The sequence below is a fragment of the Drosophila takahashii genome, chromosome 4 (genome assembly GCF_030179915.1).
Source record: "Drosophila takahashii strain IR98-3 E-12201 chromosome 4, DtakHiC1v2, whole genome shotgun sequence".
NCBI lineage: Eukaryota > Metazoa > Arthropoda > Insecta > Diptera > Drosophilidae > Drosophila > Drosophila takahashii.
In genome coordinates, this window is record NC_091682.1 from 2,171,518 (window position 1) to 2,192,311 (window position 20,794).

General features: G+C 36.9%; 1 protein-coding gene across 11 annotated transcripts in view; it reads left to right on the forward strand.

Moving 5' to 3' along the window:
• The window catches only part of bt (projectin protein bent), a 68,291-nt gene that overhangs the window by 24,344 nt on the left and 23,153 nt on the right, over positions 1 to 20,794 (forward strand). For all 11 annotated transcript variants that reach the window (XM_017143066.3, XM_044395388.2, XM_044395387.2 and 8 more), the window contains 11 exons: positions 4,099 to 4,246; positions 4,921 to 5,294; positions 7,415 to 7,540; positions 7,635 to 8,334; positions 8,739 to 9,092; positions 11,687 to 13,399; positions 14,208 to 15,107; positions 15,224 to 15,987; positions 16,074 to 16,209; positions 16,399 to 17,289; positions 17,357 to 20,029. In XM_017143066.3, coding sequence (XP_016998555.2) covers positions 4,099 to 4,246; positions 4,921 to 5,294; positions 7,415 to 7,540; positions 7,635 to 8,334; positions 8,739 to 9,092; positions 11,687 to 13,399; positions 14,208 to 15,107; positions 15,224 to 15,987; positions 16,074 to 16,209; positions 16,399 to 17,289; positions 17,357 to 20,029 — 8,779 coding nt within the window. The remainder of the gene's footprint in view (positions 1 to 4,098; positions 4,247 to 4,920; positions 5,295 to 7,414; positions 7,541 to 7,634; positions 8,335 to 8,738; positions 9,093 to 11,686; positions 13,400 to 14,207; positions 15,108 to 15,223; positions 15,988 to 16,073; positions 16,210 to 16,398; positions 17,290 to 17,356; positions 20,030 to 20,794) is intronic.

Here is a 20,794-nt window from a genome sequence, read left to right on the forward strand (position 1 = left end):
TATAAAACAAAACCAAAGTAAAGTTTTTTCCACTTTTTATTTCTCTTAAATACGTTAGCAAAAGCAACAGCGACCCGGAGAAATGGGGGACACGAAACAGGTCTCGATACTGTGGTCGAGTTTATCGATCATTTCTGCTTATTACTATGTGTTCGCTTGCTTTTTATTGATTATGGAAATGAATGGAAGTTATATTAAAATATTAGGACGTACATGTGTATGTAACATTCGGTGTAAAAGCTGTGTAAATACCCATATTTTTTAATTCAATCACATTATAAAAAAGTTGTACAAAATATTAAATCGACAATTTATTAAATTGATCTTTTTTTTGTTAGTAATAAACCAGACTTATTTTTTAAACATTGTATATATTTAACAATATCTTAATGTCATCATATATGGTCACCGTAAACAGGAACCGCACATTTTTTTTAAGGGACCCCTAAATTTAAAAAAAAAAAACCGAATCCCTATTACAGTAAGAGTCCCAATATCACAAATTTCATAATGGAGTAAGGAGTATTCACAGTATTTCTTGTTCGGAGACAGAATCTCTACGTCGAGCCGTTCATGAAATAAGCGGAAGAAGAAAAACTGACAATTTAAGCCTAGTACTCAGTACGAAGAAAGCTGCTAGCTGAGCATAGGAGTAAGCGAGAGGCAAAAAGGTAGCTAACGCCTTTAGCCGGGGACTTTTCCCAACTCGGTACTCAGTTGAGCTAAGGAAATAGTAAGAAAATACCACAAAAATACTAGATTTAGCGGATGAACTCCAATTAACGCCTTTACTCGCGGCCCAAAGAATAAAAAATTTAATCTTTGGCTGTGTATGTGCAAAAGCGGTGTGCCAATAACATATTATAAGTGGAATGAAACCCCCAAAAACCAATGGAAAACTGCCTGTAGGAGTTGCAGCAAATTTAAAGCTTGCGACCCAGGTCGGCTCAACATTTTGTAATATTTCACAGCTCCACTACAAAAGAAAAATATTTTTCGACTAGTCAAACTCTTACCCGAACTGAGTACTAGGCCTTAGGTAAGGAACATAAATTTCTCGTGTCGAATATGCAATTTTTACTGAATGCTTGGAGACGTTATGCTTTGCCTACACGTCAAAAATACAAGCTAGCTTCGGCGAGCCAAACTTTGCATTTCCTAGCAGATCGTTCCAATTACAGTTATTTGGTAAAAAATAACGATTTATAAAAAAAAACAAAATGAACCTTGACTCTTAGAAACTCGTTACAGTAGTGTTTGGCAGAAAAGATTTCGTGTTGGTATCTGCTGATTACTAGAAAATACAATAAGAATGGAAGTTAGCGTCGGTAAGCCGAAGCACTTAAAAATTTAATGTTCTTTAAAAGCTTCAAACGCTCTATCTCTCGTGATCGACATCCACAACTCACTCGATGGACCACCTTCCAATGTGCATAAAATTAGCAGTGCAACTTTTGATTTTCAAATTTTTTTCCCATAATTTGCCGTTAATTATCCGTAAATTATTCGTGAAAGAAAAAAATCGTCCGCTCAATTTTTTTTTTAAGTTTTTGGATGCTCTGCTAACTTGATATCAGCTAACTTGGTATCAAGTGCTTTGCTAACTTGATATCAAGTGCACTTTCTCAATCCTCGACTTTTCCAACAATTTTTTTTCAGAATTTGCCGTTAATTATTCGTGAATTATTCTTGATATCAAGTTAGCAGAGCAATAACATTATTTAACAAAAAAATATTTAGAAAAGAGCAACAAATTGAATTCTTTCACGAATAATTGAAAACAAATTCTGAAAAAAATGTTTGAAAAGTCAAAGATTGAGAAAGTATCCATCCAATAACTTTTAAAAAATTGAGCGGCAAAATTTTTTTCTTTCGCGAATAATTTACGGATAATTAACGGCAAATTAAAGGAAAAAAATGTATATGAGATATATTATAGGGACCTCAATTCTGTTCAGGACTTTTTTTATAATAAGTCTCGTTAAGAGATTTAAACAACTTTATAAACTATCATGGGTTCAATCCTTAGGTTTTTCTTTAGTAACTTAAGAATATATTTTACATGTTCAGGACTTATACATACATACATACCCATATACAACCCTAGCCAAAAGTATTTTCACAAAATTGAATGTTAACTGTACTTATATTTTGAACTTATAATATAAACATTTTGGCACCTATGAAAAGAGCACTTCAATTCCGTTTAAATGATACAAAAATGTTCTTAACCCATTAAGCACCCTTTAAAAAGTTAGAAAATTAGAAAATTTTTTTTAAAAGTCAAATTTTCAACTTTTTTTCTGGGGCTTAAAACAAAAATGTTTTGATGCAAATCAAAATTAATAATAACTGCAAAAAAAAAATTTTCAAAATATTTTTCCTTGTATTTTTTATGATTTTTTGAAAATAGCTAAAAATGACAATTTTAGCCGCTTTTTCTTCCTTTTCATACAACATTTTACTGAGATATCTCCATTCAAAAAATTATAAAAAATACAAGGACAAATATTTTGAAATTTGTTTTTTTGCAGTTATTATTAATTTTGATTGGGGAACAATTTTGCATCAAAACATTTTTGTTTTAAGCCCCAGAAAAAAAGTTGAAAATTTGACTTTCACAAAACTTGCTCAAAGGGGTCTTAATGGCTTAAGAACATTTTTGTGTCATTTAAACGGAATTGAAGTGCTCTTTCTATAGGTGCCAAAAGTTTATATTATAAGTTTAAAATATGAATACAATTAACATTAAAATTTGTGAAAATACTTTTGACCACCCAAGTATGTATTTGCTTCTCGATCATGAATCGTGCGAATGGCTTATTAATACAAAAGTCATATAAGTACGAAAAGCTTTAAAATACATTTGATCCAGAGTACCTAACATAAATGTTAATTTTAATAATCAGTATTCTACGAGAAGCCTATCGAATTGGAGTCAAATCAAAGAAAAAAATAATGGATTTTTTCTTGTAAGTGCATTGTGCATTGCATGTTTCTTTGTCCTATTCTTATAAACTTTTCATTGTCACATTTATGTATGTTTCATATTAGATAGCGTCAGTGACACCCTTGACAAAAATTTGTAATTTGTAAGCGTTAGAGTGGGCGTGGAAAAAATTTTAAATAATCCAACATTCCATAAAAAAATGCTTTTTCGATTTGATTAAGTACAACTGATATTACAAAGACAACTAAGAAGCAATAATCAAAGCATCCCAGTATTTTCGTCAAATAAGTTAGAACCACAAAAGAAGACCACCTATCATCTGTTCGGTGAATCCCAGTTTCTAGCTTTTGTAGGTTCCGAGATCTCACTGTTTTATAGGATCGGAAATGGTTCAAAAGCACAATCGATATTATCAATGGTTATAAAAATTGATGGTTTAGCAACCACATAGATAGTTTCGATCTAAAACATTAGTCATGCCTTATTTTTTTGTCACTTATTGTTAGCGTACTTTAGGTTTTATTAGTTATTGTAATAAGAATTCTGATGATTTGTGTCCTGCCAACTAAATACAGCTAATTTGTGTTATGAATTTAATTAAATCCCATGAATAAATAAATACATTCATATCGTGTATTTCGAAAGGCACTATTATAGTCGTTCTAGACTATAATGCACAAGTAAATTATATTTGTTAACAATATTCATTCACACATATGTCTAACCTTTTACAACAAGTAGATTGTGTTTGTAGTTTTAGTTACTTGACAGTTTGGTATACCTATCCTTACTCTGTCAGCGGAATGCATTTTTATTTTCGTTTATAAAATATGTTTTTTTCTTATCTTATAAACATTAACAACGGATATATAAAGTATTCAGGCCTTTTCCGATCTTTATACTTGGAGTCCTCAAACAACAGATTTAATTTGGATTTAATTTTTTACTTTCACTCCTCAATAATATCGGAAAAAGTCTGATTTTCTTTTAAGCCTTATAAAGTTCAGAGTTTCATATCTTGAATGTTATACAGGCATTGTAAACCTCGTAATTTCTGTTGATCAGTATTCCTTATATTAGTTTATCTGTTTATATATTTCCCTGTTTCAATCGTCATCTGTGTCAATGTATATGTGTTCGGTCGATAGCGGAGGAGACCATCCATTGATGTACGCCGTCCAAGCGTGCAAGATCTAGAAGATCTTATAAACAAGCCATCCACGCCATTACGCGATGTCGGTGATGGCGGTCCTCCTTCAATCGTCGATGTGCAAGAGTCTTATTCTGCTGTTGAAGGTATGTATTCATTAATAAATTAAATTCTATGTCGACGTAACAAACAAATTTACGAGGGTTCGTAAATATCAACTATTGGAAGTATCGGTAATACTCTAGATTAGCGGACTCACCCCCGAAGGTCGTGAAAAAATTATCCTCGATGGACCGCGTTTTCTTAAGAATTTACGTGCAAAAGTAACTTGGCGGTCGGCCATGGTTTTTCTTGTAATTGATTTTCAAAGTTCTATCGTTTGCTATAAAAATCCTTTTTTGTTAAAATGAGATGAATTTAAAATTCTAGAAATCTAGAACTCATTAAAATGTAATTACTTTGATTGAAAATATGAGAAAAGCACTCTTGTTTTTTATAGCAAAACCGGAAACTTTAAAAGAATTAAACAATGATAAATGGCAAAAAAAAAACTAAAAGAAACTTGAACATTTTTGACAAGAAGAAGCATTTCAATCCCAACTATTTTTGCAGGAGTAATGGGAAATAGTTTCCGGATCTAATTTGCTTTAAGTTAAAAGCTTTCAAACTGAAAAAATTTTAGTTTTCTGAATTGAGCTAACTTGTATTGCGATTGGTGTGTTACGAACCCTGATATTTACGTATTATATTCAGAGGAATCTGAATCTGACTAACTAAAATGTATTTGTTAACGTGAGCACGCTTTGTACTTGTTTTCTAGACTCGACTGCTTACCTTACGGTTGGCATCGAAGGCAGTCCAGCTCCTACATTCAAATTCTACAAGGGAGTCAGTGAAATTCTTGAGGGCGGTCGGTTTAAGTTCCTCACAGATGGGCAGACAAACACAATTACTTTGTGTATGCGTAAGTGCAAGCCCAATGATGAGAGCAAGTACAAGATTGTTGTTTCGAACATTCATGGTGAGGATTCCGCCGAGATGCAGCTCTATGTATCTGATTCAAGTGGCATGGACTTCCGTGCCATGCTCAAAAAACGTCGTTATCAAAAATGGGACAAAGACGAACAGGACCCCAATTGGGGAGACCTTAAAGAAACGGAAAAACCGTTACCGGCCCTTAAAAAAGTTGAAAGGGTAAGAACCAAATTGTACGCTTCTAACAGACTCGCTGATTATGGGGTGGAATTCTCTATCATTTATTGGCACTTTGATTCAGTTCTGTAGGGCGTTACTATACTCTTTATTAAATACCTGCCTTTCTGAAACTTAGCATTCCATATATTTTTAAGTATGTTAAACTGAATCTATGCGGCAGATTAACGTTTGCCCCAGTTCAAGTTTTACGGATTTATTTCCAATTAAGCGCTTGGAATTCTCGTCAGAATTGAGGAACAAATTTAACAAATCAGCTAACGACCTTAGGTCAGGTGAAATATATACAAATATTTTAATTTTAATACACCTAGAGAACTATACTATTATTCGATTAATTAACCGAAATTTAGGGTCCAGGATCGCGTAGACCATCTTTAGCCGAGCTGATTCCTGATTGGCCGACATTACATCCGTTTCGGCGTGAGGAGGTGCGCTCTGTTCATATATATTTATATATATAATATTTATTTCCGAATTAATACCCTGAATGTATAACTTATATTATTTTCCAGTGGTGAAAGCGATTATTGATTTTTGCTCATTTTTTATAGAGTAATATACGGTTTGGATATCAATTTATTTTATTGCGAGTTTTTGGTCTTGATATTGATTTAAACCGCAAAAAGCTTTTCTAAAAAGTGACTAGAAATAACTTATTTTATTTTATTTGAATTTTGATATTCGTTTCTTAAGCTATGTGTCATTCCATGATGAGTTTTCCACTTAAAAACATCGCATCTGTATAGCCTAATGTTTGGCCGAAATGTGTAAAAGCTTGAACAAATAAAGCCCTGCATAAATGAAAGCAAATTTATGCAACGCCGCTTCCTACAAAAAAACAAAAAAGAGGGAAAAATTTAATTTTAAAAATGATATTTTGTTCTTATCGCGAATGGGGCTTTTGTTTTTATTGTGAAAATGTGTGATTCCTCAGTTGCTTTATGTGATAAAAGAATTATACATTTTGATAAAAATAAAAACAATTACCAATCAGTTGGTCAATGTCTGATCTATCTGATCTATGTTCACATAATTCGAAGACAAAACAGCTTTAAAATAAAAATTCGATATACGATAGGAAAGTATAACCAAATAATCAGCAAATACTTAAACAAATAATCAAGCCGATGACTCTTTCTACAAAGTTGTTATAAAAAAAGATTCCTCAAAATGGTAACTTAAAGGTTTTTTTAGTTGTTAAAAAAAAAATTTAGCCGCTCAAAAAGGTGTAAAGTTTTAAAAATTATATAATTGTTTTTATCCTTCCCAGTTTTTATCTTACTCAGCAATAATACAGATTTTTGGTTTTTCCGAACTCAAAGTCTCATTCAAATGAGCTTTGTATTTGTGTGCTCTCGTGCTTTTCCTTTCTATGATATTGTCCCATTTATAACACTATTTGAAAGCCAACAAAATCAATGATAATAATCATCCTTTTAAAATAATTCTTGGTTGTTTGGCGACTTTGAACTCGATAAAATGATTTCTGTAAACTAGAGTAATCACTTAGAAGTTTTTTTGGTAAGGTATTCTCATTTTACAGTAGTTTTTATAAAATATCTAAATCCCTTTTACCTTCTTGCTGGAATGCCCTCTTAACAAGTTCAAGAAATTACAAGATATGTATGTCTCCTTCACTGCGTTGCAAACTTCTGATTGAATTTAAAATACCTTCCGCAAGGGCATAAAAATATATGTAACTGATACTTTGTTTAGCAACACTTTCAATGTACCAAACGTATCTATTAATAACAAATGAAAAAAAATACGACTTTACATTATAAGTAAAGCCATTTAAATGTAATAATAATTTTTTGTTGTATTTCAAAAAAGAATATTTTACAAAGAAAGCTACTTTGTTTTTTGGGCTCGCATCAATTAATAATTATAAAACAAAAATAACCCAACTTATCGAAATATGTCTCTTATATATATGATTTTGTAACACAAATTATAATACATACATATATATGTGGGAATTATTTTGATTTGTCATATATATAGAAGGCAAAAACCAAGATCAATTAGTAATCGTATATCAAATTTGTATAACTTTACCCATTTTTGACAACGCATCAACTTACAATGTGTGAGCGCAGAAGGTTGAGTCATTCCTCAGCCCACTTATCGACCAATTCGCAAAGGAGGGAAAGGACAAAAAGGTTGTATTTGAAGCCAGATTCAGCAAACCCAATTGCAAGCCAAAGTGGCTGTTTCGCAAGGACGTAAGTATAAGTCTGAAGCCTAGCTCAACTTCGAAAAATATAAAGAGTTTTTGCTATAGACTTCTTTAAATGTCTAATATATAAACAATTATAGGAGGTGTTCACTGGCAGTAAATTTAAATTCAAACAAGAAAATGATACTTATCAGTTGATTATTTCTACACCAAAAACCGAGGACACCGGGAAGTATACCATTGAAATCGGTGGTGTTTCAAGTACGGCATTTTTAAATGTCGAAGAAGCCGATCCCACCTACACGTTTACAAAACCTCTTAAAAAGAAACTTGAGGGATTTACTCAGCACGAAACTACTCTAGAGTGCTCTGTCAGCAGCAGTATGGCCAATGTACATTGGTTCAAGGATAACACAAAACTGGAGTCTGATGATCATCGCTACCTTATCTCCAAAGACATAAACGGCAATCTAAAGCTTATAATCAAGGACTCTGTTCTTGAGGATGCCGGCCTGTACAGATGTCAACTGGATAAGCAACCTGATAAGACTGAGTGCAACCTAAAGGTTACAGAGTACCCGTACAAGTTTGTTAAGGTTCTAAAGTCTCAGCAGTGTATAGAGAAGGACACTGTGACGCTTGCCTGTGAAATCGATGATGCTATGGGAGAAGTGCAATGGTTCCGTAACGGCGAAGAAATCAAGCCAGATAAACGCATTCAAATAGTAAAGGACGGTCGAAAGCGAAAGTTAGTCATTAAGGACTGTAAGGTAACGGATGCCGGCCAATTCAAATGTACAACGAATGCCGACACCACAGAAGCGGAAATAATTATTAACTGTAAGTTTTAATACAATGCTATTATATTGTCTTTACCAAAACAAGTCAAAAATAATTTTTGGATCTTATAGCTTAGCTAGCAATCTGATATTTTATAGATTTAAATATTTTTATTAAAGCTTGATTTATAAACAGTAAATTACTTGGCCGATTAAATTTCAGTGAACATTTATATGTTGGCTCAAATGTATAATATTAAGAAAGGAACGAAACTTTGGCATACCGAATTTTATAAAGCTTTTCAGAGTTGAAGATAATGATCAAGATCAATGAATCTATTATTTTCTTCCTTTTTTTATGGCTGTGTCGTAGAGTAATGTCCTTATATGCATACTTAAAATACGCTGAAGACATGCAATAACATCTCAACCGGATCGTAAACTATTAATGTTTAAATTTTATAGATCAAAACCGATTTAACAAAAAACTCAAGGACACTGATGCCGTGGAAAGAGAAAAATTGGTTCTTGACGTCGAGCTTCAAGATCAAACGGCGCCGTGCGACTGGAAATTTAACGGGGAGCCCATTGTACCGAGTGATAATATTGAGATCAAGAACCTGGGTGGCGGCAAGCATCAGCTCATATTTAACAGCCTGGATTTGTCTAACGAGGGCGAAATAACTTGCGAGTCTGGACAGCTTAGTTCGAAATGCAAGCTTTCTATCCGCAAGGGAGAAAGTAGACCAAACATTGACTGTCCTGATCAATTTGCCGGACCTATCAGTGCCCCTGTGCTTGTAGAAGTACCATTCAAAGGTAAGAATAAAAAACCGCACAAGGGTCTTGCGCGATTTACGACCTCTTGGAAAAATGATTAAGGGCCGGTTTCTCGAGTCCCTGTCAAAGTCCCTGATTGCTATCTGTTCGAAAAACTTAAATACCAGATAAACTGTTCGTAAAAGCAAATCCGCTTTCTCGACTACTTTAATTTATCTGGACGAGAAGCAATTACAGAGTGCTGTTAACGCACAGAATTGTGCTGTGAAGCGTAAAAAATGGCGTGCTTCGACTATTTCATCAGCTGTTTGGGTATAATTCAAAGGAAAAGTCAGCTGTGATTTCGTTTCTTCTTCATAGTTGGCTTTGGGAAATCAGCTGTCATTCTATCGAGCCGAAAACGCTTAACAGGGACTCCGAGTCCCTGTCTAAGTTAGCTCTCACATTGGTGCTCGAGAAAGCCAAAATGCCTTAGCAGGGACTTTATCTGTTTGAGAAATGTTAGCCGGCACTCGAGAAACCGGCCCTAAAAGTAACAAAAAACATTGATGGGGAATATAAAATTTTGTATCAGATTTTTGTTCACTCCTACATCAGTGATGGAAAAAAAAATAAGAACGCGCATGCTTTTGTAAATTCCCTGCAGGAAAAATGCGAACTAGTCTGAAAAACAACTAGTTATACAACTAATATAAAGCAACCAGAATTTGACTGGATACGTTTGGACTACACAGGGTCTAGAAAATTATTGCTAGTCAAAAAAATGAATAATACAAAACTAAAAAAAGCAACTTGTCTTGGACTGGTACCTTTCTGACAAAAAAAAACCTTACAAATATTTAATTGGTAGAACAAATACATGTTAAAGTCCAGTAAAAAGACAACTGGAATTTAACTAGTTGCCATTGAAACACATATCATCCAAAGCAAGAAAAGAAGCTAGCTTCGGCCAGCCGAAGCTTATATATCCTTGCAGATCATTCCTATTAATTTATAAATCGCAAAAATTTTAATTTTCTATTATTTTGACATTATTTTTTCTGACCTTCCTATGGCAGCTATATAATAAAATTGTCAGATTTTTGTGAAATTTAATTCAAAATTAGTAAATATTGAAAAAATCATATCCTAGAGTAGAAGAGAATACAATAAAAATCAATGAAGCTATAATTTATTTTCCCATTCATTTTCCGACCGTTCCTATGGCAGCTATATGATATAATCGTCCGATTTTTTAAAAATTGTATCCAAAATTTAGAAATATATAAAAAGTAGTTTGCAAAAGTAGAAGGTAATATTTCTAAAAACACCGTAGCTAAAATTTGTTTCCATTATTTTTTCCGATTATTCCTATATGAGCTATAGGATATAGTTGTCCGATCCGGTTGGTTCCGACTTATTTACTACCTGCAATAGAAAGAAGACTTTTGGGAAAGTTTCAACCCGATAGCTTCAAAACTGAGAGACTAGTTTGCTAGACTAGTTAGTCTGACTAAAATCATAATACCCCCTGCAAGGGTATAAATATAGCATAGATTGTAAATGTCTTGGGAAATTAAACACAAAACCAATTAAACTGAATAGGTTTTTGGTTCAATCCCCAGTCTTTGTAAATTATTTTTTTGTTTGCTAGGTGATGATTTAGTTCCATTTTAAACTTAGTTTAATCGATCCGAGGCAATATATATGTGAACACTAAAATTCATAAACCTTGTTAGGGCATTGCAAAATGTGATGCGTGAATGGCTCAATCAGTTAGTGTGTCTACAAATCTTAAGGACCCGGGTTCAAGTCCTAGAGAGGGCGACCTGCCTCAAAAAAAGTAAGTTTGTTTTAATTTCATTTAATTATCATTTACCGTATTTGATTATATAATAATTATCAGAATTCTTCTAAGGACCGCGCCTATTAATTAGCTACTAATGAGGAGAGCGTTAAGCCAAGCATCGTTTAGTACTAGTGAAATCCAAGAACTTAATGGTATAGACTTACATTTTTAGTTTTTTCGTGAAAATATTTATTTTTAGTGTGGTTTAACAGCTGTAATTGTAAATTTGTTAACAGCAACTAGTGCAAAACTGGTGACAAATGAACTAGTTGTTTCCGATGACAAGCATATGAAAAATGGACCAGTTCGTTACAAGGGAATGGACATAACTTCAACTAGTTAACCTTTCTGTCCCAACTAGTATTTAACTGGTCCAAAACTGATTCAGTTTCCTGCAGGGTACCAACAAAAACATGAATTATATTATAAGCGTTCTCCAATTACCCGAAAATTTCAGCGTATTTCTTTAAAGTCTACACAAAAAAAATACTTGGTAAAATCAACTGTAATAATTGTCAAACAGGCCCCAACCAGCAAAATTGTCAATTCTACTAAGAAAATAGTTATTCCACAACAACAAAATACACGCAATTAGCAAAGACACACACCCAAAGCAAATACAAAATACACGTTACTATTTTAATAGGTACGTAACTATCTTTGTTGGTAAATTTTACCAAGCAAATTTTTTTGTGTGTATAGTAGAGGTAGTGAATAAAGGTACTATCACGTTTCTATTTTTATATTATCACTGTCTGTTTCTTTGTCAATGTACGCAATTGAATCTTAAAATTTGTTTATTTAGTTTCCGGTACAAAGCAAACACCAGTGGAGGCAAAATTATTCAAGGACGGCAAACCATTGCCTGTTAAGGATGTAGAGGTTGCAGTTACCGATGACAAAGTCACATTTAAAATAAAGAAGCCTTCTAGAGATTTATCGGGTCCTTATCAAATCAAAATTTCAAATGGACAAGGTGAAGATACGAAAGATGTCCAAATTATTTGTCAGGATGTTCCACAGCCCCCGCAGGAAGTGGATATCACAGACGTCTATCAGACATCCTGTGTAGTAAACTTTAAGCCACCGACTGACGATGGCGGTACTCCTATAACCAAATATGTGATCGAACGGCAGGACTTGAGCAAAAAACAAGGCTGGGAGCCTGTCGCTGAGGTTCAACCTAATGAACCATGTCGAAAAAAAATCGACGACTTGGTCCCCAAGAAGCAGTACAGATTCCGTATTCGTGCTGTAAACGTTATTGGCCCCTCAGATCCGGCAACATTTAAAAATACTATTCTCGCGAAAGATCCATGGGATGAGCCGGGAAAACCCAAGGCAGTTGATCTTACCGATTGGGATAAGGATCATGCGGATCTCAAGTGGGAAGCCCCCGATAGTGATGGCGGGGATCCCATAACTGCATATATTGTAGAATACAAAGAAAAGTTCTCTAACGACTGGGTAGCCGGCAAGGAAGTTGATGGTGATGCTAGAACTGCTACCGTTGATGGGCTAAAAGAGGGCCAACAGTATGAATTCCGAGTCCGTGCTGTTAATAAGGCAGGTCCAGGTGAGCCTAGCGACAAGACTAAATCGATTATTGCAAAATGCCGATTCGTAAAGCCCTTCCTTGTTGGGGACGGCCTCAAAAACATTACCGTTAAGAAGGGACAAACCGTTCGATTTGATATTAAATATGACGGTGAGCCCGAGCCAACAGCAACTTGGGTAAAGGGAACTGACAATCTGAAGTTTGACAACCAGCGCATTTGCCTAGATCAGTTGGAAAGGAACTCATCAATTACTATTAAAAAATCAGTGCGCAAGGACACAGGCAAATACAAATTAGTGCTGTCCAACAGCTCAGGCACAATTGAGTCCGAAGCTCAAGTCGTGGTTCTTGACAGACCTCTTGCTCCTGGTGGACCGTTCGAACCAGAAGAGGTTCGCGCCAGCCATATTAAAATGAAGTGGAAGCGTCCAGAGGATGACGGTGGTTGTGAAATAACTGGCTATGCTTTAGAACGCATGGACGAAGAGACGGGACGCTGGATACCTGCTGGCGAAGTGGGTCCAAATGAGACTTCATTTGATTTTAAGGGACTGACGCCGAATAAAAAATACAAGTTCCGCGTCAAGGCCATTAACAAAGAAGGCGAGTCAGAGCCACTCGAGACATCCGACTCCATCTTGGCAAAGAATCCCTATGACCCCCCGAGTCCGCCCAGCCAGCCAGTTATCGATGATTACGATAACAAGAGTGTACTATTAAAATGGAAGCGCCCGCCATCAGATGGTGGACGACCGATAACCCATTATGTAGTCGAAATCAAAGATAAATTCTCACCCACCTGGAGTGAGGTAGCGAAGACTGAGGATCCTACTCCCGAGTGCACGGTGGAGGGCCTTAAGGAAAAAATGGTGTATCAGTTCCGAGTTAGAGCCGTGAACAAGGCAGGCCCCTCCGAACCTTCACAGCCCACAGACAATCACCTGTGCAAGCACAAAAATCGTAAGTATTTTCATAACTTCCAATTCAGTTTAGCTATAGACTTGCTTTGGCTTAACATAACAAATCTCGCTATACCTTTTTGGGATTAATTAAATAATATTGCTTTTAGGAATACTTATATTCAGATATATTCTAGTGATTATACAGCAATATTTTCTCATTGAAACTATCGGTTTCCCGGGGGCGTGCTTATAATCTTATCTGAAATTATGCTTCACATAGATGTTTTTTGTGTAAAGATTTTTTAATTTACCCAAAAAACATATTTTTGTGGTTTAACTGCTGTACAGATTGGTTTTAAATTAACATTAGGTTGCCATTATCATATACCAGCTACTGATAGTGTGCGACCCCTAAGAATATATACTTTAATACTGATCACAATTATCAGCCGGTTTAATATCCATTTAAGCATGCTGTCTAGTGTAAGAGCTTTTCTGGCTAGATCTATAAAATTATTAATGGATCTGTGATGAAAGAGGCTAGAAATGGCAGCCCTGGCTAGACTTTCAATACTTTTAATTTTCCATAAGACGATTCAAAATATTCCAAAAGAGTCACGTATGGAATCAGCAACTTTTAATACAAATTATAAATTTATATTATCTCTCATAATCCTGCGCATGTATCATTTGAATTTATACCAACGCTAATAGCTGCCGATTATAGTCGGAAATTGCTTCGAAAAAACTCGCATCAGCTTTACTGCCAGCGCTTTTACTACGTATGTATTATTAAAAAAAAACACTTACAATGTCCAGAAAGTTAATACAAACTTTAAAATTAATGACGTTTGTTCAACTTTTAGTAAAACCGCTCATCGATCGGTCTACTTTCAAACGAGTAACAATAAAGAGTGGCCGTACTCATAAATGGTCGGTTGACGTAATCGGGGAACCAATACCAGAACTGCACTGGAGTTGGAGGGATGATATTCCATTAACGAACGGGGACCGAATAAAGATAGAAAATATAGATTATCACACAGACTTTAGCATTACAAATGCATTGCGTAAAGATAGTGGTTTCTACACTTTAAAAGCCGAGAACCGAAACGGCATCGACCGCGAGACCGTGGAATTAATTGTTCTAGGAAAACCTAGCTCGCCAAAAGGTCCCCTTGCCGTTAGCGACGTTACTGCAAATGGCTGCAAACTGCAATGGAAGAAACCTGAAGATGATGGGGGAGTTCCTATTAAGGAATACGTGGTTGAAAAAATGGACACGGCCACAGGTAAATGGGTTCGAGTTGGAAGATCTCCTGGAGAGAAGGAACCACCAAGTTTCGACGTAACCGGCTTAAATCCCGGATCAGAGTACATGTTCCGCGTTTCTGCCGTTAACGAGGAAGGGGAATCAGAACCACTCACTACTTTGGTAGGCGTCGTGGCAAAAGACCCGTTCGATGAGCCTAACAAACCGGGAACCCCTGAAGTTACTGATTATAATAATCAAAGCGTGAGTTTAAAATGGACAGCTCCCAATAATGACGGAGGAGCCCCTATTCAAAAATACATAATTGAGAAAAAAGATAAAAATAAGCCTGATTGGGAAAAGGCTTTAGAAATACCGGGAGACCAACTGGAAGCCACAGTCGCAGGTCTTCAAGAATATGGAGAATACCAGTTCCGTATAATAGCAGTCAACAAAGCCGGACTTTCTCCCCCATCAGATGCTAGTGTTCCTCAGATTGTTAAGTACAAAAAATGTAAGTCTCAACCCCTTGCGGACGGTTCCGTCACTACTTGTGCATACGATAGCCAAGCAGGGACAACATAAATTTTTTATGTTCAAACCGCTTATTTTTGTTTTTCTGATTCACAGTGAAACCTCGTATCGACCGAACAAACTTAAAGCCGTTGTTGATTCGCGCGGGAAAGCCAATTAAGTACGATGTTAATGTTCGTGGTGAACCTGCACCTACAATAACTTGGTATCAAAATGATACGGAGCTCAAACCAGAGGAACTACCCAGCAATAGCGAAATCAAGAACATCCCATACAACACAAAGATTTCAATTATTGACACAATTCGTAAACATACTGGCATCTACAAGATTAAGGCTGTGAATGAACACGGCGAGGATGAAGCTACAGTTGAGGTCAATATTCTAGCTCCTCCAGGCAAGCCCAGGGGTCCATTGGAAGTTAAAGATGTTACAAAAGACAGTTGTAAGCTAAAATGGAAAAAACCTGAAGATGATGGTGGCAAACCAATAACGGCCTATCAGGTTGAAAAGTTTGATAAAAAACAAGGTCGATGGGTACCTGTCGGTAGAACCTCTGGCAATGATACCGAATTTGATGTCAAGGGTCTTCAAGAAGGCCATGAGTATCAGTTTCGTGTCAAGGCAATTAATGAAGAGGGCGAGTCCGAGCCACTGGAGACCGATGGCAGTATCATAGCGAAAAATCCCTATGATGCTGCTAGTAAGCCAGGTACACCTAAAATTGAGGATTACAACGAGCACATGGTAAAATTAAAGTGGGAAACCCCCAAGTCTGATGGAGGAGCTCCGATCACTGGTTACATAATTGAAAAGAAGGATAAGTTCTCCCCTATTTGGGATGAAGTACTCAGCACTAATGTAAGTAAAATGTATTTAGTTTTCTAACGAGTTCTCGATTAGGACGTTATTCAAAAATGTTATTAAAACAAATATTATACTTTAAGACTTCCGCCCCTGAAGCAACCGTTGAAGGTCTCACCGAAGGCAATGTATACCAGTTTCGAGTGCGGGCAGTTAATAAAGCTGGCCCCAGCGAGCCAAGCGATTCAACGGAGCCTCATTTGGCTAAGCCAAGGAATCGTAAGACTGTTTATATTACACTTCGCGGATAAAAAAAAGTTGACACCCTAAAAATATCTCAACCGCGTTCATATGAATGTTAAGCCAAAAGCAAATCACCGATGTATTATCTTAGAAAACGTCGACCAGCTTAGTTCATTTTGCTTTTTACCCTCACCCTCATACTATAATTGATATTTTTAATTTCAGTTAAGCCATCTATAAACAGAGATAAAATGAAGCCCATCAAGGTTCGCGCTGGCCAAACAGTTAAGTTTGATGTGGATGTTAAGGGAGAACCAGCGCCTACTTTAACTTGGTTCCTGAAAGAAAACGAACTTACGCCCACCGGTCAAGTCCGCCTAGAAAACGAAGACTACAATACCAAACTCACATTGTTGGATACGACTCGCAAGCAAAGTGGCGAGTATAAGCTACGTGCTGAAAATATAAATGGCGTTGACGAAGCTGTGGTTGAAGTCATTATTTTGGATAAGCCATCTAAGCCCGAAGGACCGTTAGAGGTCTCAGACATTCATAAGGAAGGTTGCAAGCTTAAATGGAAGAAGCCGAAGGACGATGGAGGTGTACCTATTACTGGCTATGTTGTAGAAAAAATGGATACAGCCACTGGAAAATGGGTACCGGCTGGTTCGGTTGATCCAGAAAAAACAGATATTGAGATAAAGGGTTTGGATCCAAATCATCGCTACCAATTTAGAGTAAAGGCTGTAAACGAGGAGGGCGAATCGGAACCTCTAGAAACTGAGTCAGCTATTACCGCCAAAAATCCATTCGATGTGTCTGCTCCCCCTGGCTTACCCGAGTTTGAAGACTGGGATGAGCATCATGTCAAACTTAAATGGGAACCACCAATTCGAGATGGCGGCTCTCCTATTACCAATTATATAATTGAAGTAATGGATAAAGATTCAGGTGAATTTGTGAAGGCTGTTGAAACCGATAGTCCAGTTTGTAAAGGCGTTGTCAAGAAGCTTGAAGAAGGACAGCAATACAAATTCAGGGTTCGTGCCGTCAACAAGGCTGGTCCATCTGACCCATCCGAGCAAACTAATTGGCATATAGCCAAACCTCGATTCCGTAAGTTGCCTGAAACATTTTTTTTTTAATATTACTATTATATTTTTTATGTTTACGAATCATTTAGTGAAACCTCATATTGACCGAACCAACTTGAAACCTGTGATCGTTAAAACTGGTTTATCAATTAGCTTGGACATAAACATTAAAGGTGAACCAGCTCCGAAAGTGGAATGGTACTTTAATGCATTACCCCTAACCAGCAACGAGGACAGTGTTAAAATCGATAATGTTGACTACAATACGAAATTCTTTGTAATGCGCGCTCAAAGATCTCAAAGCGGAAAATACATTATCAAAGCTTCAAACGAAGTTGGTGAAGACGAAGCAGAACTGGAAGTCACAGTTTTAGGCAAGCCAGGAAAACCTAAGGGTCCTCTTCAAGTCAATGATATAACGAAACACAGCTGCAAACTCAAGTGGGAGAAACCAGATGATGATGGCGGCACACCTATCGACTATTATGAAATCGAAAAACTTGATCCACACACTGGGGAATGGTTACCATGTGGAAAGAGTACTGAGCCTGAGGCAAAGGTAATTGGTCTTCATGAGGGAAAGCCCTATAAATTCAGAGTAAGAGCTGTAAATAAGGAAGGAGAATCTGAGGACTTAGAAACCGAAAAACCAATTATTGCGAAAAATCCATTTGATGAACCAGACAAGCCGGGCAGACCCGAGCCCACTAATTGGGATAAAGATTTCGTTGATTTAGCTTGGGATCCACCAAAGAACGATGGCGGCGCACCAATCCAAAAATATATTATCCAAATGCGAGATAAATCTGGACGTGCATGGGTAGACGCTGCCACAGTGCCAGGAGATAAAACTAATGGCACCGTTACCGGCGTAGAGGAAGGCCATGAGTATGAGTTCCGCATTGTTGCCGTCAATAAGGCAGGACCCAGTGACCCTAGCGATGTATCAAAAACTGTGGTGGCCAAGCCTCGTTTCCTAAAGCCACATATTGACCGAAAGAATCTGCAAAAAAAAATTATGCGAAGTGGACAAATGCTTCACATGGACGCTGCAGTAAAAGCGGAACCTCCAGCTAAAATAACATGGACCTACAATGGAACTGAAATCAAATCTTCAGACAACTTAAAAATAGAAAACGAGGACTATAAAACCACATTTATAATGCCAAAGGTGAAGCGCGCTGATCGTGGCGTATACATCGTCACTGCCAAAAATGACTCTGGTTCAGACACAGTAGAAGTAGAACTGGAGGTGTTATGCAAGCCAAGTAAGCCAAAGGGTCCGTTGGCTGTATCCGACGTAACAGCCGAAAGTGTTCACCTTAAATGGGAAAAACCCGAAGATGAGGGCGGAGAGCCAATCGAACATTATGTCGTTGAACGCATGGATACGGAAACGGGTCGATGGGTACCTGTTCTTACAACTAAGACACCTGAGGCCGATGTTACAGGGCTTACGGAAGGAAAGGAATATCTTTTTAGAGTAAAAGCAGTCAATTCCGAAGGCGAATCGGAGCCCTTGGTGACTGATATTCCTACAAAAGCCAAAAATCCATTCGATGCTGCCGACACTCCAGGAAAGCCGCAAATCACTGATTGGTCTGCGAACCACTGTGATCTTAAGTGGAGGGCTCCCGAAGACGATGGCGGAGCACCCATCACTGGCTATATTGTGGAAAAGAAGGACCCCAATACAGGAAAGTGGCAAAAGGCTCTTGAAACAAATACTCCCGATTGTAAGGCCCGCGTGAATGACTTAATCGCAGGCAACAAATATCAATTCAGAGTAAAAGCTGTTAACAAGGCAGGAAAAAGCAAGCCCTCGGAACCATCAGATCAGATGACAGCAAAGGACCGATTTGCACCACCAAAAATTGATAGAACCAACATTAAGGACATTACCATTAAGGCTGGACAACACATTCGATATGACATTAAAGTGTCTGGAGAACCTCCGGCAACCAAAGTTTGGCTGCACAACAAAGCCAGACTTGAAAATGACGATAGTGACTACAATATTGACATGGAGTCATATCGCACAAAACTAGCAGTGCCAATTTCTAAGCGATTCCATTCAGGGAAATATACTCTTAAAGCCGAGAATGAATCTGGACGCGATGAGGCTTCATTTGAAGTCATTGTCCTAGATAAACCGGGGAAACCAGAGGGACCTCTACGAGTCACAGATGTACACAAAGAAGGATGCAAGCTTAAGTGGAATGCTCCCCTAGACGATGGAGGCTTGCCTATTGAGCACTACATTGTTGAAAAAATGGATGTTGAGAGTGGGCGTTGGGTGCCATCTGGACGCTTTAAGGAACCCTTTGCTGAGTTAAATAACTTGGAGCCTGGTCATGAATATAAGTTCCGAGTGCTCGCTGTAAATACTGAAGGTGAATCTGAACCATTGACTGGAGAACAGTCTATTATAGCCAAGAATCCATTTGATGAGCCCGGAAAGCCAGGTACACCGGAAGCAGTCGACTGGGATAAAGATCACGTGGATTTGGTTTGGAGGCCACCAATTAACGATGGTGGATCCCCAATCACTGGATATCTAGTTGAAAAGCGCGAGAAAGGTACTGACAAATGGATAAAAGGAACTGAAGTTCCAGCTCCCGGCTTTGGTGAAGAGTGTAAAGCTACTGTGCCAAATCTTAATGAGAATTGTGAATACGAGTTCCGTATCAAAGCAATTAATGCAGCTGGACCTGGCGAACCCTCTGATGCCAGCAAGCCTGTTATTACTAAGCCAAGAAAGTGTAAGTCTAAACATATCTTAGTTTAAACAGTAAAATATTATATTTGGGGGTGTGTGTTGATGTACGTAAGAAGATATTGGTTTGCGAAGATTTCTGTGACGTTCTCTCGTGGAAAATAATGTAGCACGCAAAAGAAAACGATTCTAAAGTGTTTATAAGGCATCACTCCTTGCGCATGTTTTTTTTTTTTAAACTGGCAGCATTGCACTTTTCGGTAAGGTCATCATTATCATTATCAAAATCGAACCACTATAACATATAGCTGCCATTGAAACGAACGAAAAATTAATGAGAAATAATAGGAAAATTAACATTTTTGCGATTTGTAAATTAATAGGAATTATCTGCAAGGGTATATAAGCTTCGGCTGGCCGAAGCTAGCTTCCTTTCTTGTTTTATTTCACTTTTTTTCCTTGAAACCATTAATATTATCGATACGATATTGTAGGTATGGATTTTTTTAGTTTTACTTATTGATAGTCATGGTCATTGGTAGAGATCATGACTATCAATAAGTAAAACTAAAAAAATCCATACCTACAATATCGTATCGATAATATTAATGGTTTCAAGGAAAAAAAGTGAAATAAAACAAGAAAGGAAGCTAGCTTCGGCCAGCCGAAGCTTATATACCCTTGCAGATAATTCCTATTAATTTACAAATCGCAAAAATGTTAATTTTCCTATTATTTCTCATTAATTTTTCGTTCGTTTCAATGGCAGCTATATGTTATAGTGGTTCGATTTTGATAAAATTCAAATCGA